This window comes from Falco peregrinus, chromosome 3 (assembly GCF_023634155.1).
Source record: "Falco peregrinus isolate bFalPer1 chromosome 3, bFalPer1.pri, whole genome shotgun sequence".
NCBI classification, from domain to species: Eukaryota; Metazoa; Chordata; class Aves; order Falconiformes; family Falconidae; genus Falco; species Falco peregrinus.
Genome location: NC_073723.1, coordinates 88,580,868 through 88,605,236, shown reverse-complemented (window position 1 = coordinate 88,605,236; position 24,369 = coordinate 88,580,868). Strand labels below are relative to the sequence as shown.

The 24,369-nt window shown below is 39.5% G+C and overlaps 1 protein-coding gene across 13 annotated transcripts in view; it reads right to left on the bottom strand.

The window, feature by feature from the left end:
* PTK2 (protein tyrosine kinase 2) overlaps window positions 1-24,369 on the bottom strand; it is a 223,946-nt gene that overhangs the window by 17,376 nt on the left and 182,201 nt on the right. For 11 of the 13 annotated variants that reach the window (XR_008746230.1, XM_055798242.1, XM_055798244.1 and 8 more), the window contains 9 exons: window positions 22,971-23,071; window positions 21,552-21,667; window positions 18,927-19,027; window positions 17,546-17,635; window positions 16,002-16,206; window positions 9,471-9,582; window positions 6,519-6,605; window positions 5,237-5,374; window positions 3,510-3,641 (listed from right to left, as the gene is read on the bottom strand). Coding sequence is in view for 12 of the 13 variants with exons in the window: in XM_055798242.1 (XP_055654217.1) it covers window positions 3,510-3,641; window positions 5,237-5,374; window positions 6,519-6,605; window positions 9,471-9,582; window positions 16,002-16,206; window positions 17,546-17,635; window positions 18,927-19,027; window positions 21,552-21,667; window positions 22,971-23,071 (1,082 nt within the window). In the remaining variant the exon portion in view is untranslated. Of the gene's footprint in view, window positions 1-3,509; window positions 3,642-5,236; window positions 5,375-6,518; window positions 6,606-9,470; window positions 9,583-10,251; window positions 10,396-16,001; window positions 16,207-17,545; window positions 17,636-18,926; window positions 19,028-21,551; window positions 21,668-22,970; window positions 23,072-24,369 lie in introns of those variants that run through there. The other 2 variants (XM_055798247.1, XM_027779106.2) reach the window with 2 other exon arrangements.

The window sequence follows — 24,369 nt, the reverse complement described above, 5'->3', positions numbered from 1 at the left end:
ACCTAAAAACTCCTCACAGAGAAGGCCAAAACAGACTTCCACTTGTTTGACATAATATGTTTGTACTGCAGCCATTTCACCCCTCCACCTGCATATGCCCTGGACAGAGACTGTCTTCTGTAGTTACCTGTACCGACCCTTAAGTGCAGTAATGCTTTCTCTTTGCTTCAGCCTCATCAAAAATAATTAAGATATTTCTGTCTTCCTTCTTGGAGATGCTGATATCTGAAGCACTTTTATCAAAAGAGCATGAAAGCCCGTAAGTTTAATCAGTACCCATTAAAGCTACCAGACTGGTGTGCAACATCCCCACTCTAGCGGAGGTGCGAGGCAGTGTCAGTCCTGGGAAAAAAATGTCCCCTGAAATCACCCCCCCCCCCACTTCTCTTCGCATCTCGCAATGACTGTATTTGGTACCATTCAAGACTAAACACTTCTCTACCTTTTGGTTTTTATGCTACAGATTTATTTTCATTCAGTTGCTTCCCATGAAGGGAGATGCGTTTGTTGCCTCTTTTTACAGCAGAATTTCAGAATTCTGGATTCTGTTAAGGCTGCAGCTTGCAAACACAATTTCTGTCTCCTTTCAAGTATTGACTAGTCACGTGTTCTCAAAGGACCAGTTTCAGGCAAACTGCTTACACAGATAACAACCTCTCTGATGACTGGTAAATTTCCATTTCAATGCCATTGCAATTTAATTCTTCATCCGGGGTGTCTCTTCTAGCAAACACAGCGTAAGTGCTGTTTATATGTGTACTAACACGCTTTGAGTTGTATTTTTCCCCTGTAGAAGCAGCAATAAATTTCAGGTCATGAGCAAGTTGCTGTTACTCTGGGGAAAGATGAATTGTACCAACAGAAACCCCACTGAGGATTTTTCTTCTCAGTGCAGCGTGTTACATGAAATGATTTGCAGTTGTTCCCCTGTGAGTCCAGTTCCCAGAAGCAAAAGCGAGATATAGTGTAGGAGTCTACAGACTGTGTAAATAGAGCTGCTTTTGAAAGGAGCCAGTTTAAACTGAGAACACTACGCTGTTGGGTTACAGAAGTTAAAAATTAAAATCTGGCTCTACTCTCTCTATTGTTCTCTGTGCTTAAAAGGAAAAATACTCTTCTGAAACCTGCCTACAGCAGGCAAGGAAGAGCCAGACTTCAGCAAAACATTTTATCGAAATCTAAATAAAGGTTAGTGCAGAAAGGTGTCTCAAAGCAAGCGAGAGATGACATCCATTTGGAGAATTAAGTTGGAGAATTAAGTTGCTTCTCCTCCCTAAATCACCTGGAGGGAAATTAGAGAAGGCCCTTCTCCCAGGAGAAATAATGGCTCTAGTCACTTACTAGAGGACATGGGCCAAGGAGAGTGTGTGTGTGTAATATATGGCTTGCTGCTACACTGGGCCAGTGTTTGGACTCTCATGTATGAATTGGGGATTTCCTTCATCTGCAAGGCCACCAAGAGTGACTCCCCACACTCTTCAACCATCTTGATTTCTTCAGGGCTAAATCCAGAAAACCACATACTTGTTCCAAGACACACCCATATCTATAAACTGAGGATTCCTCTGACATACATCCTGCCACAGGTTCAAATGTACCCTCTGTGGCCATCATTAGCTTGTTTAGCTTTGGGCACAGAATATAAATCTGTAACAGGCATTCCAAAGCCTGTACAGTAAAAATGTTGGTGCGGAAAGAAAAAACTGAGGTCTCTTATGCATTCTAATTCTTCATTTTGGCCATTTAAGTTCATACTTGCTTCCACTCAAAACTCTTTCTCTGTTTTTTGCCTTTTTAAACCTCTAAGGGTTTACATCAACCAAATCCAGCTCTGGCATAGGGCTGTATAGCTGCTCACAAGTTCACAAGTGCTAGCAGTCCTTCGGGTAGGGGTGGCAATAGACTGTCTCCTCGCAATAAAAACTAACACATAATGAAAACATGGTAATTCTTTTCCAAGCATATGCCAAGACTGTATTACAGATCAAAAGAACAATCAGCAAGTCTCTCCTCAAAGAGCAATTCAGGGGACAGTAAACATCCTAATGGTCCAGAGGCTGAGTCCAAAGACAGCAACAAACACTACAAATAATTATCGTCTATTCTGCAGAAAAAGTCAGAAAGCTCAGGAAGGTCAGAAAGTTTTCTCCAGAAAGTTCCCACACGATCTACTGCCACCTGAGATCACAATGCCTCATTCTCCATAAGCATATTAATTCTTCAAAAAGTTCTTGACCATCTTGAAAGTTTTAATGGACAATGGGATCTTTTTGACCTCCTGGGGCTGTGAAAGTCAAAAATGACTGGTTCCACTGAAGACTGGAAAAGCTCATGCCTGAATTAGGGAAGAAATTTTCCTTTCCTCTCCCTCTCTTCAGCTTGTAATAAATTGGACAAAGCAATCTGGGTACAGTGGTTTCTCTACTCTCATCCAATGGTGAACCGCAAATTCCCAAGTGCATTTACAAGGAAACCCGCCAAAAGCAAGCTCCAGCATCCTTTAATCCAAAGTAACATCTTAACTCTGGTACAATCTGGATCTTGGCAAGAGCATGTACTGGACATGGAGGCATCTACCAGTAGCTCTCAAGAGCCAGTAGAGATTTATCCTACCTTGGTTGTCTTCACAGCCAACAACCTATGGTACCTGCATTTATACAGGCATGTTCTTTAACTATGTACAACATAAAAGGCTTCCAAACAAAATCTTTGAAATACACTGAAGACCAAACATGCGACTGATGTTGTCACAACACATACCACACCACTGTGATTATCTACCTGTCAAGAGAGGCTCATGCCCCCATGGGCTTCCCAGCATGAGCCTATACAGAGAAATAGGCTACACTACCATCTTCTGCTGCATCTGCAGCCATCAGTCTCAAGTAGGAGAATTTTAAGGCAGAACTTGAATTTTGTCAACTGGGAAGCCAGTGTTGAACTAAAAGCCATACACCAGTGGCACTGACAACAAGAAAACATGGCACTGCAAAGAAACCGCAACAGAAGATCCCATGACCAATGCATTTCCTCCGCCTCCTGGTGACATTCAGAGCTTTTTCCCCACCTTGCAGAGCCTGCTCATAAATTTTCTTCCCACTAACATGTCTCATTATTCCTCCAGTGCAAGGCTGCTCACAGCTCTTACTACAGTCAAGGTTCTTAGATGGCTGATGGTTATCCCTTTTTTAGGGGTAGATTATGCACAGATCTATCTCCTTAAGAACAAACAGGCAATCTGGAGATTGACACAGAATTATACCCTCAACTTCCCACACATAAATACTCAGCTGGATAAAATGAGAGATTCCCTAAAAACCACAGCTGTTCAAGGTATTTGAAACACAGGACTTGCTAGCCGAACACTTCATTTAAAAACTGCTTCCAAACCTACATTTTGGTAGTGACTCCTGTATTCAGTAAATACTCTCTTTTCACAAAAGTGACCAAGCTGCAATAAAGAGAAAAGTCAGAATGAATTAAAGAAGCACTATGAAACAAAGTCTTACCAGGAACCGTTCCTCTTTTTCAAGCCAGCGCTGATCTTCTTCCATCTCTTGTTGTTGTCGTATCAATCTCTCCTCCATAAGATGTGTGGGTAGAACCTGGCCCATTCCTCGTATGTCCAAAGTGCCTGTATCCTACAAACCAGAGTGAGTTTATTCCATCTTACAACTTAGAATTTGTATAAACAGATGCAAGAAATTATGGATTGTAGAACAGATTTTAAAAAGCCCGAACGCTCAACAGCAGTCAAGCAGGGTTCCTTAAACGCCTTATAAACTGAAGCAGACCATCAGAAGAAACTCTTTCCAACTACATTTTATCTGCCTTGCCTCTAATCACTGGAACCAAAAAGATTTGAAAAATTCTGACTGTTTTTCAGTAATGTTGTCACTTCATATATTGCACTTCATTTAAGTTGGACAACAAAAACAAAAATTTTGTTTTCTTGGCCTTGCGCAATAACGTAAACTATCCAGTTGTTAAAAGCTGCACGACACGTTTTTCACTCAAAACAAATCTGCTTTTCAGTTTTATCTGACGCTTGCAAAACATGTCACAAAAGACATTTTAAATGGATTTTTGAACAAGTCTTTATGCATGTCTTAAGCTTACAATACTCCATATACCGTATCCCAATGCTGTCTGGAAATCATTAACAAGTAGCGTATAAATTCCACATTTCTAAAAAAGCCAGGGGGAGTTTGGTTACAAACTTCACTGAGATTGTTTTTAGGCAACCAACTTCCCAAGCTTTTGTGAACTTTGGCTGTAACTTATTACAAAGACGTGCAAAGCATTCATATGTTTCCACCAACACGTTTTTCAAGTATGACATAGTTAGACTAAGTTGTTTCTAGAATCAATAATCTACAGGGATGTTGAACTACTTGGGACTACAACCCTCAAGTATGTACTGTGTGAACAACTGCATGGCAGCAATGGCAGAATATAGAGCCAGATCAACCAAGAGAAAGTACAGGCAAATTGAAGACTTGGACACCTATCTGCTTGCCTGTATTTAATGGTTATTACTTAAATGTTTATCAGAGACACAGGGAATAGAGCGTTGGTTAGAAAGGAAACAGATCTAAGAAGCTGCACAAAGTGAATCTTTGTGGGAGGGTAAAATGGAATGCAAAAAGTATAAAATACTGGAGGAGAACAGAAAAAAAACAAACCCGGAAGGTTAAAGGGGGAATTAATTTGATGTTCCTTGCAGCAGCTCTGTGCAAGCTGAAAAGCACCTAACAGGAATACAACTGAAGAACAGTTCTGTAGACCATTTCATCTTCTGTTCAGGCTAAGTTCTGAGGAAGCCTCAGATACTTTAGCTATACTGGGTATCTCCCAACAAAGGGGCATTTTTAAACAGTAAGGATACTATAGATTTTTACAATAATGTTCCCATCTCTACTAAGAGCAGTAAGTTTCAGTAAAGCCTTCTTTTAGCAAACACAGAATATTTGCTATGACTCACTTAAGATAATAAGTAACAATAACCTCATCAAGTATTTGCATAAAGATTACACTTTATGCCCAGTCTCACACAGGATGATTTGTTTCAAATAGAACAGAATTCAGTCATGACTCCCACCCCACTGCAGTAAGGCAATTTAAAAACCACCAGAGAAACATTTAGTTCTCCAAAAATAATCTCCAGATGTACCTAAATAATACAAAAGTGTATTTACTGTAAGAGCGCAACAACAGATGTGTCAGTTCACAATACCTCCATGTTTGGCTGCCACACTGGTATTTCCTGAGGCCGATGGTTCCAGGAATCTGCTTGATCCAAGAGAGCAGCCTGCCCAGGATAAATGCTGCCTGCCATGGCTGGTATCCCATGAGAACCAGGGTAGCCAGACACCTTTGGGGAGGGGGGGGAGAAAAAGTTTATATTGAATAAGACCTACGCTTCCCCATAATTAATCGCTTCCCCCCTGCCCTCCTCAAGGAAGCAAATATGACAGCACAGAAATTACTAAGTTCAAGCAGTCACTGGGAGGGAGGAGGGGCAGCAACATCAGAAGGGGGAAGCTGAGCCAAAATATGACACAAACCCTCTTTTTTCAGTCTTTGAGGATGCCTATCATAACTGTTTGAGGATAACTGTAAGTATTTGAGGATGCTTATTAAAACAGCAGCATGAGAAAGTGTTTTAACCTCTGCAGTCAAGAAGATCAAAGTCCTCTTGTGAACAGAAATGAATCTGTTGACATATTTGTAAGGGCTACACATGCAGAGCTTGTACTAAAGTTAACAGGAGCCTGCAAACACTGCCTACAGAGCCATATAAAAATGTACCCCTAGTGTATGTTACAAGCGTAAGTCTTGAGTGACAGGATGTAATTAGTGTGCTTAGCCGCACGGCCTGAGAACTTCTCCACAGGAAAATCGAAGCAGCTTTAATGAGTCTGAAGTGCTGATGAAAACAATGAAAACCTCCCACCCTCCACGAAAAGAAAATCTCGACCTAGACTGCTGTATATGGCTGTAGCTTTCAACAAACCCAAGAACGCTTGAAGTACTTTCATAACAAAGTTTTGTTTTGAATTTCTTCAGGAGTGTTAGGAAGAAAAGCAAAACTTGTGAGTATATGAAGCGGTAGATCTGAAGGCGGCTATCAGCCAAGGGAAAATAATAATGTTTCAGAGAAACATCAGGGAGCAGAGTATCAATAAGCCCAAGGAAAGTCCACCAGTTAATGCCATTTTAAAAGTCAACTAATTTCGTAGCTTAACACAACCGTTAATAGGAACACCACATTCCTTCAATAAATACGACAATGTCTGATGTGTTTTGTTGCAGTTTTAGGAATTTGAGCACCGTATCAGGTATGAAACTATTTGCCATCTGGAGTAAACCTACCAGGCTCGGTTCAGGGGTTGTTCTGATGTAACCCAAAACCTATTTAACAGAACTGAATGAAAATAAACCACACAAGATGTGAATCAATTCCACCAGCTGCAACTGCGTTATAAACCCAAAATGCACGGTGTTAAATGTAATACCTGATAATGATTTGGCTGTACCATATGCTGTGGACTCGGATAAAACCCTTCACTGGATCTCGGACTGGGGTAACCAGGTCTACTGGGCTGTAAATATAAAGGAATTTTTAGAGATTTTAGAAACAGAAAACTGAAACCAAAAAATTACTCTTCATTGAGACAAACATTTACAGGTGGTGCATCACAAAAGCAAGCTCAAAAAACTTCCTCTGAAATAAATACTCTAATCTGACTAACATTTTTTGTAAACAACTAAAATTAAATTTTCCTCCATTTCTGCTTGGAAATGGATGCAGCTGAATTGTTTGCTAGGTATGCCCATAAATAACACTTGCTGTGTGAATTCTTTGTGTGTATTTAATTGCTTGCACTAAATGATCTGCTTTGTGCCATTTAAAGAGGACATCAGCTAAGAACGTAATTCTTAAGTGATGCTTCCAGGTGCAAATATAGCATTGGGTCTGAGTTCACAATCTGCAGTACATAAAGCTTTGGTATTAATTTGTTGCTTTTGTGACCATTCCCAAAAGCAAATTCTTTTGCTTCAGTCAGAACGCAAAACAAACTGGTTTGTTTAGCATGAATATTTCCATGTGTTATTCCAAGGACTAAAGTTGTGATAATTAACTTCTGTGTAAGCAACTGCCTCAACAGGGAAGGTGCCTTTGATCATATTCTGAACTCCATGATCGCTTCATTGTCCATGCTTGGTTTTGCAGCCATTGCCAGCCAAGAAAAAACAAGACAGAACTAGCTCCTGTTAAAGAGGACAGCTAAAGAACAGCTATCAAGAGTCTTTATCTGACTACCTTGCTTTACTCCTTCAGGAGAAAGGCAATCCTTTACAGGTAAACAAACAAGATTATAATCACAGGAACACATGAGAAAAGTCACCTGCACTTCAGACAGCACTATTATTAAAAAACTGCATGAAAAAGAGCCTGGTTTTCTGCACACATTGAACAAATCACCCTTTTGCCAGAACAGGTATAGAAATTTCACACTACTGAAAGAAGTAATGTTGGAAAATGTTGCTTAGAACAACATACTTTTATCTTCAAAGCATAAGTGTTCTGTTATTTTGGTATTAATGCTCCAGAAGTGTGTGTGTGTGTATATATATATGTTGGGGTTTTTTTTTAATGAGTAGCAGTGCTGTTGGGTGTTTAAGGAGAAAAATTAACCAAAGAGGGAAAAAAACCTCCAAACCTCATGATTCTGCAAATGGGCTCTTTCAGTCTCCTGGCAGTTAAAGGCATTACTTTGAGATTGCAGAATTTTATGAAAAATGTCTTTATCATTCTGTACTAGGATATTTTCTTAGGTTTCTAATGGAAATCACTTGGGATACCAGTAATTTCTTAGTACAAATGGTGATTATTTGAGAATTATTGAATTAGTTGAGAATGTGTAGGAGTTTAAGGCTATAAATAAAATGGCATTTAAGACCTATAAAGACCTGAAACTTTTATAATGAATTATTGGAAGAAAAAAAATCAAGCTGTCACTATTAAAGAATTAGATAATAACCTAAGAGATACGTAAAATCTCATCTCTACAAAATTCAATCTGTTCAAATGTCATTAGTATGCACATCAATATTTTAAACACAAATACCGTATAAAAACACCTAACCAAGAACTACATCACATATACAGGGAGGACATACCGACCCCCTCAAAAAAGATACGCAGCGGTAGAATGAATTTAATCTTAATAACTCTTTTGTCAAGTGTTTCAGTTTATACATCACACCCAATGCTCTAACGATAATAATTTCTAATATTATGTAGCTCATACATTACATTAGTAAAAGGCACTTATTCTGTTTGAATTAACTCCAAAACTTCAAGACTAAACAAATTCTTCAAACAAGATTGTAATGATTAAGTAGCATATTGTTGCAGTTTATGCAGTTTGTCTGCTTCTGTAACTCGGAATATTCTCTGCTTGTATATACACCAAATCCTGCCAGTTAATCTCAGATGGCTAAACAGGTTGATGGATTGTTTGCTGGTTTTAACTCTGAAATGAAAGCAACAACTCCACTGCCCATATTTCTTGGTTGCCATAAAGCTATCAAAACGCAGAACCAAGCTTGGAAATCTATCAGGCAACAAGCTGGGTATGGGGAAACAAAACAGAATAAAAATAAGTTGCCTTCCTATGAGTGCTGGGGGATGTGTGCAGCAGAAGGTGCCACACGAATACTACTGAAATCATTATCAGCACCAGAGCTTGCATATACAGCTACAGGAATTCATCACAAACTGATCAGGATGCAGATAATATTCCACATTACAGTGGTGACTGCAGATGAAATTCTTCAAAATACAGGCTTGATCCTTCAAAGTGCAAAATAACTCCAACGAGAAGCAAACAAGTTACTGAGAGAAGAGAGTGCTCAGCAACTGGGGAGATCAGAATACCACAGCTGCAGAACACATCAGCGACATCCAAACGGGACAGGCATGTAATGAAACGAAATTAAGTGTAAATTAAATCACATAAGGTCCTTGGAAGCAAATCTCTAATTTTTTTGTCTAGAATAAGGAAAATGCCATTATTTGATTTCTATCCTTTCACTAACGTGTTATAAATAAACTTCTTGCTGGTCGGTGGACTCACTAGCTAATGTTTCATAGGAGTGCTACAAGAGAAGAAAAAAGAAAAGGCCAGGATACAATTTTGTGGCAACTATGGCAGTCTTTTACAAGTTAAACAAGTAGAAACAGGAAATCATTAGTGCATTATTATAGCGTGTATCAGTTCTAATAACAGTTCAAGTATAGCTGGGTCATTTCAGGCAAGTATTAGCAGGATGATGATAAATTTGACCAGAATGCCGCTGTTTGAACAAACCCGTCAAAGAAGGCTTTGAAGAAATAAAATGGAATAAAAAGAGGGGTTTTATTTATTTTTTAAACCCACATAATTTGCAGTCTTAGATACCTTGGGAGGAGCTTCATCTGATCCTCCTGAGTCCCAGGATACAGTGACTTGTCGCCTGGATTCCATTCTCATTCGTTCTTCTTGCTGCAGCTTCTCTTCTTCCAGTATTGTACTAAAAAAAATGCATTATATTTAAGTAAAACTCTAGTTCAATGTCTGACAAACCTCCCCCCAAAGCTCTCACTTTTTCAGACTAATGAACACTATTCAACAAAGTGACTGAGCACTGAAACACAAACTTATTTTACTTATATTGTATATTGGTTAGGTTTCTGAAAATCAGTATCAGGAAGAAATACTTCTGTAGGATTACCAGCGTGCTTTTAACAACAGAAGCAGCACCAAGTTTTTAGAAAGCTGTGGCTGATCTTGCACAATTTTTTTTTTGCATGTTAACAGTCCTTTTGATGTGTAATTACAGAGAGAAATCCTCAAAGACAATAAATCAAGCGCTTACTTGCATGAAAACTTACTGTTCACAAGAAAATACTACACTGAACTGCCGCAAAGGTTCAAAACAAACTGAGTACGTTCTTTACTGAAGCCCAACAGAGCTTCAGATCACTGGGATTTGTTTTCTTTTTTAAACAAAGCAGTCAACAAACATTTTAAAGACTAGTCTTCAACTCTTATATTTTAGCCTAACCAGGAACACATTCAGCAAACTAATTTAGCAAAACAGAAATATCTGACAGTATTCACTCAGCTTCTAAACATTCAGGTCAAAAGGCTATATTTTCAACAAAGTACAAAACAGTAGTAAAACTAGTTTGCTACTTACCACTGTTCTGACTATTAAAGAGACTGTTTGAAGTTCAACGTGATACTGCTGCCCCCACAGCAGCCTCCTCCCAGTTCTGCTATGTGGATTATTAATGTTGGATATTTGCCATTTGAAAAATACTCAGAATGAAGCTTTGAAATAGGGAGCTGCAAAGTCGTTGAAGCTGCACGCTACATGAATAGTCTGGAGATGTGAGTAGGGCAGATCATTTACATATTGCTATCCCCAGTGTAAAGATAATCCTGTAAAGGAGCTATTCCAGTTTCTTTATCACTCCCGTTTCCAGAAACAAAGCTAGGTTCTGAGTTTATAATCTCCTGTTCAGTCTTCTAAATAGCCACCCAGAATTACTCATGCAGGGGATGAGATCAACTACAGCAATCTATTCTAATCTTGGAACTTTGTTGCTTATTTCAAGAATAAATTCCTGCTTGGTTAGAGATGAGAGCTGTGCTTTTCCTTACTCAGCCACCAAAAAAATCTATGCCACTTCTAAAAAGCAGAGAAGTCATCTCGTCTCACTGCAGCTAAACCAAGTTTGTAAGTATTGCTGCAATTTCCATCCATCATTACTGAAGTAACACAAGAATGTGGAATGAAAACAAAATCGGTCAAGTTATTTGCAAAAGTCATCCTGATACAACTACCATGGAAACACAGCTACAGCCCAATGCAGGGAAGTAAAAAGAGAAAATCTTTCTATTATACCTCCCTCTTCTTTCAGAATAAGGAAAATGAGGTTATTTCCTACTTGAATCCATGAAAAACTAGCAAAAGCGCACAGCTTTACAGCTAGGTCACACTTCAGATATTCGGCGAGCATTTTTATATAGCCTGAAAAATCAGCTGACATGCATCCGCAGCCATGAACCATGATAATGACCTTTCAAGAAATACCTCTGAATTTTAAAAAAGCACAACAAATCAAGACAAAAAGAAATCCATCCAGCCATTACATGAATAAAATACAGATTTTTTAACAGAGTTGTTGATACAGTAGTTGCTCTACTCCGAGCAGAAGAATGGAACAGGAGTCGGCTAAAAGCAGCCGACTAAATTTAGAGATGGCTTATTGACAATTTGGGGCCATGCGTATAATTTGGAACAGCACAGCCCTGTTTTTCCACAAGGAATGAAACACCAATACCTATCTGCCTTGCCATCAAAGCCATTTTATCTGTGGTGTCACAGTATTCAATACAATACCATTAACTTAAATCATATCACTGGACATGATGAATTTCTACTGAAATGGCTTGTTTTTTGTAACATAGGCTCAGATGTTTGCCTTAGAACTCTAATTCACCCCACTCTGCTCTTTCATCACCTGGGTCATCAGCGGTCCTTTCCCCAGCAACCCAGCAGCCTGGTCAAAGCCCGATCGCTGTAGTGGAATTTGTACTTGGATGCCCTTGAGTATTGCCAATGAGAATATAAAATAGAAATGCCTCAGAGAAGCATTACTTGAAAAAACACAGAAAATATAAATGACTCACAGAAACGTCTTTGTTTTTGCAAAGGGAAGACCAATCCATAGACAGAGTAAAAGCATGCCAAGAGATATTTTTGACCTTTTCCCAGTGCAGCTGCTCAAGCACTCTGAATACTTTATTAGAATTTGCAGAAGGTCATGGAAGTCAGATCTAGGCATATTTTCCCAAACTGCATGTATTTTTAGCAGCACAGAGGAGCAAGCAGAGAAGTATTTCTATTCATATGATTCCCCCAGCAAATCTTGAGGTAGTACAGACAAACTTAACTCATCTTCTTGGCTAGGTTAAGCTGATGAAAAATCTTGACCATTAACAGTTTGCAAAATTGATAAACTAACTGAAATTTACTGAAATTGGCCCGTGACAATGGAAACGAAACATTTACTGGGAGCTTCAGTGTACGAATATCTGAAATACTAAAATGTATCCTTACACTTCAAAAGGCACAGCAATAGCAGTGTTTGCTGCCGTGGTGAATGGGAACCTACAATAAGTGCTGACCATGATCAAGCAGCCTTTTTTTCCTCTCAGTGGTCTCCAGGCAGCAGAAATGCAAAGCTGGATGCTGATGAACATATTTTTGCATACTGCTCTAATTTAAAAGCACTTTCATATGGATCACAGATTATTCCTAATGGTCACTGTCAAAGAGCAAAAGGCTAATGAAGCATTTTGCAGCCTTGATCACCTATCTCAAGTATGTGATAAGCTATTTTTTTGGCAGGATGCCACAAAAGGAGAGGACTCAAACTGCTCCCCACTCTTACCACTTTTGTTTCTTTTATTTACAAGCAACATTTTAGGACCTACATCAAATGCTCAAGTCCAGTTCTCATCAGTTAATTATGTCACTGTTCTAACAAAAACAGACTTTAAAAGCATGAATCAGTCTTTTCTTTCTTTCTTTTTATTTTTTCCCCATTCTTTTTAGAGCTGTACTTCACATGCTCTGCAGTGCTAGGATACTACTGGGGTCACCCACTCTGTTAAAACCTCTGCTGCTTCACCAGTGACCAACAGAAGGCCAGTGACACTTATCACAGCAGTGATACAACTGCTGATTACTTTGCTATTTTTAGGAGAAAGGGTTACTGCTAGGTGCTTTAAACAGAATTCATTCAATGATGCTGTGAAAATGTCATTCAATTACATTAATTTGAAAGCTCAAAATTAAAATCCAACTTAACCTCCAATGCAAACCCCCCTCTGTTTTAACAGAATTACCAACCAAAAGGACATTCAGGGCACCACAACTTGTAAGCGCAGCCTGGGACCTGATTTACATGAAAGCCTGTGAGTACACTGGGGCTATCTTAGCAATACAGGCTTGCAGCATATGGAACATAGCACTGAATAAATTAAATTTATTACGTGCATGCATAAGATAGCGTATGGTTATAGTGAGTGTGCAATTATAGTATAGTAAGTGTATGGTTACAGGAAGTGGCTAGAAGTTGTTCTGAAGAGAAATGCTGTAAAAGTGATATTGTATGATCTGGGTACATTGGTTCACTTTGCAAAGGCCCTTTTGTATTAATTACTACATAATGCAAGACTAAAAGTCTCTTCTACACAAAGTCAGCAAGGCAACCTGATTAAAATATCCCAGATTCTAATTTTGGCCCAGTCAGTAACAGAACTGCAGGAGTAGAAAGGTAGCACCTCACACCCAGACTTAATCTCGCTTTTACATACAATTTGTGCAAAGCAGATGTACCAGGAAATGGGAAAAACATCAAATAATAAACAGAGAACACATGAAACGCTTATGTTCCCATCAGTGCTATTTCAGATGCAGAAAAGATATTTTTTTTCCCCAAAGCCATTGACTTTTTCTCATTAAAACAGAGAGGAACGTTGCGGTACTGTATCATTGACTTCAAGCAAACAACTAGTCTGCTCTCAGCTTGAAAAGACAACCCTGGACAGGATCCAGAACGAGCAGCAGCAACACCACACAGAAAAGGCCACCAGGGAAATGGCTTGTTTTTGCAAGTTCATGGGAATTTGAGTTTTGAAACACAATCTTTTCTAGCTGCCTGAGATTGCCTCATCATAAGGGAACTGGCAACCTTTCCAGCAAGAGGCTGCCTCTGTCTGCAAGCAGCGCAAAGAAGCCCTAAGGACAACTGTGCTGCCTAACTTCCAGGAGACAAAGGTCACCAGCCTGGTGTGGCAGAAGACTGCTTTTGTGAGAAGAGAGTAAAAACTGGCTTTTAGGGCTGCTGTGGCGCCAGGAGAGAGGCTGCCCTCTAAACTATCAAATCTCCTAGCATGAATAAAGGAGCAAAAATCCCACCTCCCTCGGTGCATTTTTCATCTAGCATCAGAGAATCATTTAGGTTGGAAGGGACTCCTGGAGGTCTCAAGTCCAGTCTCCTGGGAAAGCTGGACTCCATGCACAGCAAGGTCTGGTTGCTCAGAGCCTTTTCCAGTCAAGGTTCAAAAGTCTGCCAGCACGGAAATTCCTGAGTCTTTCTGGGTGACCTGTTTCAAAGCTTACCCACGCACACTAGGAAACACTTTAATTTGTAACCAAGGACAATCTGCCCTGCTGCATGTCATGAGTGTTGGTTCTCACCCTTTTTTCCGAGGAGAAGCAGGCTCTTGGGCACTGGCCTACCCTTTTTATATGGTGCTACCTTTCCACCAGATCTTTCACTTTTTTTTTTGCCCTTTCCCCCTCCTGTCTCATGCTGTTGTAATTCTTGCTGCCTTTGCTCTTTTTCTGAGTATAGCCCACATTTACTTCACCACCCACAAAACAATTACTTTTAGTCTGGATTTACTCATCCTTTTCCCTTGCTGGTGAGACGCCCTCCCTGGGTTTACACACCATAGCCCTCTTCCTAGTCACATTTTTAGGGCTTCATCTTCCTCTGTGCCAGCCACCTGTAAGTTACCAGTACAATCTGACAGCAAATTAAAAAGAATCCTATTCTTCCAGAGCCAAAAAAAAAAAAAAAAAAAAAAAGCAAGCACATGGCCAATTTCCACCTATTACGCAAATCACACAACTGTGTCTATCTTTTTCCTTGCAATCTCTACCCAGCCCTATGACTCCTTCCTTTGCGGTTAACTCCACACAGTCAATAGGATAACTTACTTGTGAGAAGAGCTGTTCTTCCTCTAGCTACGTCATTATTAGTCTACACTGCAGCTCCCAGAGTAACAGATGGTGGAACCATATGAAATGTTAAGAAATAGCAAAAACCTTAAAAGATAGCTAACTTATCCACACTGCACCTCTGAAACAGCATCATAATTATATTAAATCTGTCTCTTATTTTAGCTACCTATGAATCATCTTGTATCATGAACACCCAGTGACAGCACAAAATGATATTATGAAAACAAAACATGCCATAAAGCACAACTTTGAAACAAGACATAAGATAAAACTGAATAATTTGGCAGCGAATTACAACAAATCCAAGAATGGATTTACAATGTACAATAACTACATATCGTTTAAAGCTTATATTGACTTAGGCAAAATGGATCAAAATCTCTCAAAACCACTCATAAAATCTCAAAGTTGGTCACACATATCAGATGTGTCTGCACAATATCCCAGTGACGTTTCGAAGTTTAAATACCACTCCCATTTATGGCTGGTGAAACAGAGATATGGACACTGGAATAAATTACTGCAAAATAAACTAGGGTGTGAATTTAAACTGGTATCAAAAGTGTGTGCTCAAATTTATTCCAAGGTATGTATAAGGTAGTCTATATCCTGGTTTACAACAGGTAAAAGAATCTCTAGTCAATAATGCCACATTTATTGCAGGCTCAGGCCAACTAGTGTGCTACGTATGTTATAAAAATAACTTTCAACAGCGTTCACCTGATAGTTCATTCATCTAAGAAAGGATACATTTCTACCCCAAAACTGTCCTCTGCATTCTTTACTAGGTAATCACTCTAAGCTCTTTCTGCACCCCTCCCCAAAGATTGTAGCATACATAGCTAAAATTACAAGCAAACTGCAAATTGCTAATAAAATATGGAGTTTTTATTGGGAGAGAAAGGTGATTCATACTTCCAGTTATTCGAATTTATTACCTAGTCTAATTTTCTCCAACAGATAAGGTCCAGATTTCCAAAAGAGTAGCAACAACCTGGCCTTCTGAAGATAAAACTTAATACACTGTCTTGCATTTTCCACAGAAAGATAATACTGTAACAGAAGATACAGCGAAAATAAGTATTTCTGAACAAGGAAACGACCTTTCAGAAGTATAACCCTACCTGAGTTGTGCTTTAAGTTCAGTAAACCTGGGTCGTCTACTAGGGTCGTATGCCCAGCACTTGGTCATAAGGCTGTAGAGGGTAGGAGGGCAGTTTGGAGGCATTGGGAGCCGCTCACCGTTCTCAATTCGCCCAATCACATCATTGTTCTTCACTCCCTGGAAGGGCTTTACCCCATGCATTAGGATCTCCCACATACACACACCTGAGAAATACAGACAAAAAATTTTCTCCAGTGTAAGCAACGAACAAAACCTGTTAAAAAAGAAACAACCCCCAATTCTGTACAGCCTAACAGTGCAATTTCTTCGAAAACATACAGCTAGGGAATCAGTTTTGACTTACCAGCCAGCAGCAGAGATGAGTGATGTGCAGTAGGATTACACACCCAGTATCAACCTGAACTACTTATGAGGAAGCATGACCCACAGCTGGCTCATGGCAGCCTGGCTTCACGTGTAACTACCTTTTACCTTTTGTAAATCAGAATGGTTGCTCATATTCAAATCTACTTTTTTATGAGGTAGCATGAGTTGTGTTTGCTTTTCCCTTTGACTAGTTCTAACTGGCTTGTTTCGACACCTTGAGCGTATTTTCACTTTGAGGGTGTTTTAACACTGGCACTGATCCAAATTTTTTGTGCTCAAACTATGTAATAAAACAGTTTCTGTTGAAACTGTGTTAAAAGCACAAAGGGAAAAATGGTCTGTCAGCTTAGGATTGGCCAGAGTGTTCCATTGACTTCATTCTTCTAACTCTGACTGTACTAGAGCTTCCTTCAAACTATTAAACCTGCTAAAATTCACATACCCTTTACTTAAAAACATTCAAATGTTATTCTGTAAAAAGGGTGAACTCTTTCTTGACTGTCCTGCTCTTGTTTTAAGTCTCATCATCTTTGTTCCTTTACACAGCCTATCTTTGCACTGTCCAGATCAGCAGTCTGGACAAAGTCTGAGCACCAATGATCAGATTCATACACAAACTTGCATATTTAGGAGAAAAGGTCAAGGCTTCAGGACATTCCCATTTACCCTTATTTTACTCAGTTTCCGGTCATAATTCGTAAGCTAGCAGGAGACATGAAAGTCAAATTAAGTAAGAATCTAGCATTAAAGATCTGGAATAGGATATCACATAGGCTAATCTATGCTATAAGCAAGGAAATGGGCGTATCATCATAAAAGAAAAAGTGAGAATACAAAATAGAAACAGCAAGTAACAGTGGTATAACAGAAAGAAATCAGAGGGAAAAACAACAGTAAAAACATCACCTCATGACTATGACTTAATTTCCTCATACTTTCATTTCTGTCAGCTTCTCACTAGAGGCAAAAAGGCACATGTAACTTTAGGCTTACTGAGTAGAAAAAGGAAAGAAAAACACATAAATGGAAAATGTGCTGGAAGAAACCACATTTTCAGAATGTACAGTAAAAACAGTGCCAAGTATCTGGAAATTTTTCATGTACAGTAGTTAAAATGAAACATCGAACTTTTCTAACAGGACACTTAAGAAACCCCACCACTTAGTGTTCACTTACCAAACATCCACACATCACTAGCTGAGGTAAATCGTCGGAAGTTGATTGACTCTGGAGCCATCCATTTGATAGGTAATTTTCCTTTGGAAGCTACATGAAAGGCAAGACAAGGCAGGCTGTTATTCCTCCTGCTACTGAGCTCAAACAGATTTTGTTCTCGGTGAAGTAATTCATAAGCAAAACCCATCCCCAGCGAAGCACTTTATCAAACCTTGTGTTGCTGTCACTATCAAATATCACAAGAGATTTCTGTACTGTCTGACCAGCTCTGCTGGGAGCCCTCTATCTAGAAAGAAGAGCAGCACTTTCCTTAAGTATTCAGACTGACTGAGCTCCTTCAAGTTTTAAGTTAATTCTTATTTCGAGATGCAACTACTACGGTTAAGAAGGTACAGGCACCAGATCTCACACAGTCACAATATCACACCAAGGCAGTAGATGTTTTTATATGATTTATTAAAAAAGGGTAGGTTGTTTGGCCTTATATAAAGCAGAAAAAAGAATGAACAATAACAACAACAAAAAAAAAATCCCTAAACCTCCTAATAAAGCCCCCGACAACAAACTCCAAAAGCACAAGGAGAAATACCATCAAAATTATACCCCCTCTCTTCTCAGCAATTAAAATAATGATATGTAGCTCACAGTGATATGGGACAAATGAAATGAGGAAACATAATGGGAGTATAAGGGGACAGATATAGGATATTTTAAAACATACAATGAAACTAGAAAAATATTGAAAATTGTATTTATGAATACACGGTTTCATAATATACACCAGATCTGAAATGCTAGTTTGGTACCCTACATGCAATTTCTATTCTGCTTTATTTCCCATCTATCAGGCACTGCAGGACACCTCACAGCTGCTGGAGTCACAGAAGATCAGTATTCCATCCAAAATGCAGGGAAAAGTAAGCTTTAAAGACTTTTTTTGCACTGCATCTCCCTAGTCCAGAGGCATCTGAAGTATGCAATGTATAAGGACAGCACAAACTCAAAATTTATCTGTAGGTAACCTTGAACTCATTTTAGGTTACCTGTGTTATGCCATGAATATTAACTCAAAAAGGCCTCATATGTGGGTAGTCTTCTAAAAATTACAAAGAAAGCACTATAAGCTTGTCCTAAAAAGCAGCATCTTACCTACATATGAATTTCCTACTTTTTGCAACTTAAATCAGACCTTGTGATTCTTCTTCTTAAGCACACCTGTAGGAATTTACTGCCATCTATTAAATTGTTGAATAGCTTGCCTTTTTATACAAATAAACCAGCTAGACTAAGTAAGCTGCTGAATTACTTTTGACAACAAACTCAGTATTTGTGAGAAGCAATTGTGTTCCAACTGCCCTGTGAGAAGGGTCTGGAGTATTACCTTTATAGTAAGTACTGTCCTCCATGTATCGGGATAAACCAAAGTCACCTAATTTCACACAGTCAGTGGCAGACACCAGCACATTTCTAGCAGCAATATCCCTGCCAAAGAGAGGAGACATTATTTCTAGTCATTTAAAACCATAAAGCGCTGAAATATCATTTGAAAACAATTATTAAACCCCAGAAGTAGCAGACTCCTTTGAAAGGACTGAATTATTTTTCACGTCATTGTTTGGGTGTGTCTGTACAGAAAAAGACAGTTATGTATTTGTCTACTGATGCTGAGAAGTTTGCAGAAATGCTGCAGTACAGTTGATCCTTGTAAGTAGTAACTGTTGTCTGAAAGTATAACTGTCAATGTAGTCATCAAAAGAAAAAGTTTTATTCTTCATCTATTTAAATATCTCAGGAGAACATTTTTTGTATGTTAGAACTGATGGAAAGAAGAAAATTTGCCTCCTGACCCTGCAAAGAAGGAACTGGTTTAAGATCTCAGTCCTGTAAGAGGCTTCCTAACAAGGAGAGCTCAGGTTTTAGTGACACCACAGGGATTACAAAAAGACTTAGGCATTTTTCTCTTGAAGTTTCTGAGGTGAGACAACCTGCCTTATTACGTGTCTGTTGATTCTGGATTTCAGCAGGCTTGACTAAGTATAGACAAATTTAACTTTGAGCACCAAACTAAACGAACTGCCCATTACAGGACAGTATGAGTAAGGTGTATCATAGAATCACAGAATGGTTTGGGGTGGAAGGGACATTAAAGATCATCTAGTACCAAACCCCTGCCACAGGCAAGGACACCTTCCACGAGACCAGGTTGCTCAAAGCCCCATCCAGCCTGGGCTTGAACACTGCCAGGGATGGGGCATCCACAGCTTCTCTGGGCAGTTCTTTTGAAATTTTATTCCTTGAGTTAAAAAAAACAGCTACTTGGCCAAAATCATAGAATTGCTTAGGCTGGATCATGGAGTCCAACCACTAACCTAACACTTTCTGTTTTCAATACTTCCAGGGATGGTGACTCAACTGCTTCCCTGGGAAGCCTGTTCCAATGCTTGATAACCCTTTTGGTGAAGAAATTTTCCCTAATATACAGTCTAAACCTCCCCTGGCACAACTTGAGGCCGTTTCCTCTTGTCCTATCACTTGCTACCTGGGAGAAGAGACCAACAGCCTCCAGCCTACAGCTTCCTGTCAGGGAGCTGTAGAGAGCCATAAGGTCTCCCCTGAGCCTCCTTTTCTCCAGGCTAAACAGCCCCAGGTCCCTCAGCCGCTCCTCACAAGACTTGTGCTCCAGACCCTTCACCAGCTTCACTGCCCTGCTCTGGACACGCTCCAGCACCTCAATGTCTTTCTTGAAGTGAGGGGCCCAAAACTGAACACAGTGTTTGAGGTTTGGCCTCACCAGTGCCAAGTAGTCCTGCTGGTCACACTTTCTGATGCAAGCCAGGATGCTATTGGCTTTCTTGGCCATCTGGGCCCATGGCTGGCTCCCTCTGCAGAGCCTTTCGGCCCTCAAGCAGATCAACACTCCCACCCAGCTTGGTGTCATCTGCAAACTCACTGAGAATGCACACGATCCCCTCGTCCAGATCACTGATAAAGATATTAAACAGGACAGGCCCCAATACTGAGCCCTGGGGAACACCACTTGTGACTGGTCACCAACTTGCTATAACTCCACTCACCCCCACTCTTTGGCCTCAGCCATCCAGCCAGTTTTTTACCCAGCGAAGAATATGTCTGTCCAAGCCATGAGCAGCCAGTTGATACCCAAGTATCTGTAACAATCCTAAGGGCTTGTTATTTACAATGTTTTTATATACATATGTATATGTATACATACCTAATACTTATATATGTGTTTGTACGTACAATATATACAACATACATGTAGAACTGGAATGTATGTATTTAAACACAAATAAAACCTTCAAGTTCAAAATGAAATTGTACATGAAAATTGGAGTGCTGTGAACTTTTAATTGCATAATGTAAGAGGCTACAGCCAGTTTCATCTCCCTAGAAAGCTCATGTTCAAATTCAAGGGTGTAAAATTCAGAACACACCTAGAAGGAAATTTTGGTTCATTTTCTGGTTTAGCCAGTACTTATACTCTACAAATATTTTGCTTTCTTTGCTCTTTACCTAAGAAACTGGCTACCCCTTATTTTGCTTTTCTGTATTTGGATTTCGAAGATTACAGTTGACTCTCAGCTTTGAAAAAATACTGTAATCACAAAGCAGCAACTCAGCCAAAATCTGTTCTGATTAAAACCCAGCATCATCTCCTAGTCAATCTAGGAGCAGGCCAGCAGGTGTCACTCTTGAAAAGGGTGTCGTTTTGCTGACAGCATCTGAAAAAATGGCATATAATACAAAGTCTAACATAAAACAGTTCAGTGGATTTTAAGAGTTTGAAGTATTGCTGCTACACACTCTTTGTGTAAGTCAAGGAAAAGAAACACAAAAGGAAGGCTTCAAAGAATTGAACTATGTGTTGTAAATGTTTGTGGTCACTTGAGCTGATATTTCTAACAGCCAGACCGCTACCAAAACTCCGTTAATCTAGAACACCTCGTATAGAAATAAACATGTACATACATATAAAACAACTTACCTATGTACAAATCTTTTGCTCTCTAAGTAGGCAAGTGCTGTGCTAAGCTGGTAAGCATAGAGTATCAGAGAGGCCAGATCCAAGCTGTATTTTCTTACTTGTAAAAACGATCTCAACTTTTTGCAGAAAGAAGGAGAAATGGAAAGAAGTTAGGACAAAAAAATAACAAATTTGAACAAGGCATATCTCAATTTGTAAAGTTTACACAAGTATGAACGGACGTGTTCCCTTAAGACTGGATGAGAAAAGAAAACCACTTGCCTTGAAGAAATCTGACACGAGTTAATTTCAAGCAGTTTTTACTTCACAAAAACTTGTTAGCTAAACACATACAAAAAATTTTTGTACATTGCTTTCATGCTCCTTTTGAAGGGCATATGCTGCTGCTGTTCCAGAGCAAAGCACTCCTGGACTTTTCATGCATTCCTCCCTTGAGAACCGTGCATGGTTTTGGCCTAAATAATTTCAGAACAAAACAGTACATGGCCAATCCAAACACTGATCAGATCAATATTCTTTTGGAAGCATTTATTTTAATCTACATTTGCTAAAACAACTGGATTTAGCTCAGAGTAGCCAATATCAGTGCAGAATTTTTGTAAGCTATATTCCCAGTATAAAGCAGTTAGGACCTAATGGAAGGTGGCACTAGAGTCTCTTTATAAACTAAACCAAGGCTTTGAAAAGTGATTTGGGCACTGGAAATCTGTAATTTTTTGACAGAAAATCACTGCTCTGCTACAGTTTTTTCTGCCCTTTTGTTTTTTCGTTGGTCTGTTTGGGGTTTTTTTTGACAACGTATTGCAGTTTGGTTATTACAATGACTATCTTAAAATGCAGTATGAAATACCACTTCAGCTCACATTTTCAGAAACACAGCTCAAAGAAAACAAACTGATCATAAAAACTGAGATCTAGTTTTGTGTAAACCATTCATCCAAAAGACATAATAATGAGGAAAGTCATCTTATCTAGGGTCTCTGCTGCAGAGACTGTACAGAAAAAAAACCTGTAAGAAATTCAGGTTTCCAAGGAAAAAGACAGTATTTACTCAGGAAGAATAAATGATGTACTACAATTTCACTTCTAGAAGGTATGCTTGAAAATGCTGTTTAAATGATATCACATTATCTTCATCTTGACACAGGTCAGGCTCTCACTCTGGAACAGCAATTGAATTCTCTGAAAAATATGACTAAATCACTTTGGTATGAACTGATGCAGTTCCTCAGCGGAGGAGTTAGGTCAAATGCTGCCACTCCTGTTTCTGAGTCCATAGTTCTACAAACAAGTAGAACTTCACGTTTGAAGAGAGTGTCTTTGCATTAGTAGTACTGTGAAGTGATTTTTTTTCGGTCTTTTGTAAAGGTATCTGTGAGCTATGAGAGAAGACCAAAGTTGTACAAGGATTTTTCCTACCTCCCCAAGCGTACAGAGTTCCATGATTATCCAGACTGGGTTTTCTGTAATAACTCCAATGAGCTTCACAATATGAGGATGATCAAACTGACGCATTGTTACTAACAGGAAAAGAAACAAGTTGGTGCATTACATAAAACCTTTTTTTTAAAAAAATAAAAATAAAAAAGTCAGTTAAGAAGCATTTAGTTTGTGACTGAAAAATACAATCACAGTTCTGCAGGAACTGAAACAACTATGTGCAAGGAATAACGTCTGGCCATTTAATCTTCTGTGGGCAGTATGAAACACTGCTTGCTTTAGTGGTACTATTCTCCACTCACAAAAAGTAAATTGCCGTGGAACGTGCAAGTCAAGTCAGGCTCTCTGGCTCTTCTGCCATGGATGAGCATAACTTAACATAAAGCCCTATCAATCCAGTGCATGGCCCATTCACCTGTGCCTTACTACTGGAAGAGGAAGAATGAGAAAACAGCATATATAATTCAGTGTATGGGAAAAATGTGTGACAGTTTATGACAGACAAAAATCTCACTTCATCATTATATTTGCATCTCATTTTATTTTCCATGGACTTAATTTTCAGTCTCAGCAGTGCAGTCACATTGTATTTTAGGCAGTAAGACAGATCACAGAATGAGTTGGAGGGGACCTTAAAGATCATCTAATTCCAAAGCCCCATCCAACCCTGGCCTTCAACAATTCCAGCAATGGGGCATCCACAACTTCTCTGGCAACCTGTTCCAGTGTTTCACCACCCTCACAGTGAAGAATTTCTTCCTAGCATTGAATCTAAATCTACCCTCTTTTCAGTTTGAAACCATTACCCCTCACTGTATCACTACACATCCCGATAAAGAATTCCTCCCCATCTTTCCTGTAGGTGCCCTTTAAGTACTGGCAGGCTGTTGTCAAGTCTCCCCAGAGCCTTCTGTTCTCTAGGCTGAACAACCCCAGCTCTCTCAGCGTGTCCTCATAAGGGGAGATGCTCCAGCCCTCATGACCTTCATGGTCCTCCTCTGGATCTGCTTAAGCAGGTCCATGTCTTTCTTATGCTGGAGGCTCCAGAGCTGAACACAGTTCTCCAGGTGGAGTCTCACGAAAGCAGAGCAGAGGAGGAAAATCACCTTCCTTGACCTGCTGGTCACACTTCTTGGGATGCAGCCCAGGATGCAATTGGCTTTCTGGGCTGCAAGCACACATTGCTGGCTCATTCGGTTTTAATCTACCAGTGCCCCTAAGTCCTTCTCTGCAGGGCTGCTCTCAATCCATTGATGACCCAGCCTGTATCCATGTTTGGGATTGCCCTGATCCATGCCCTTGCTGAACTTCAGCAACTTCACACTGGCCCACCTCCCAAGCCTGTCAGGAGCCTTCTGGATGGCATTCCTTCCCTCTA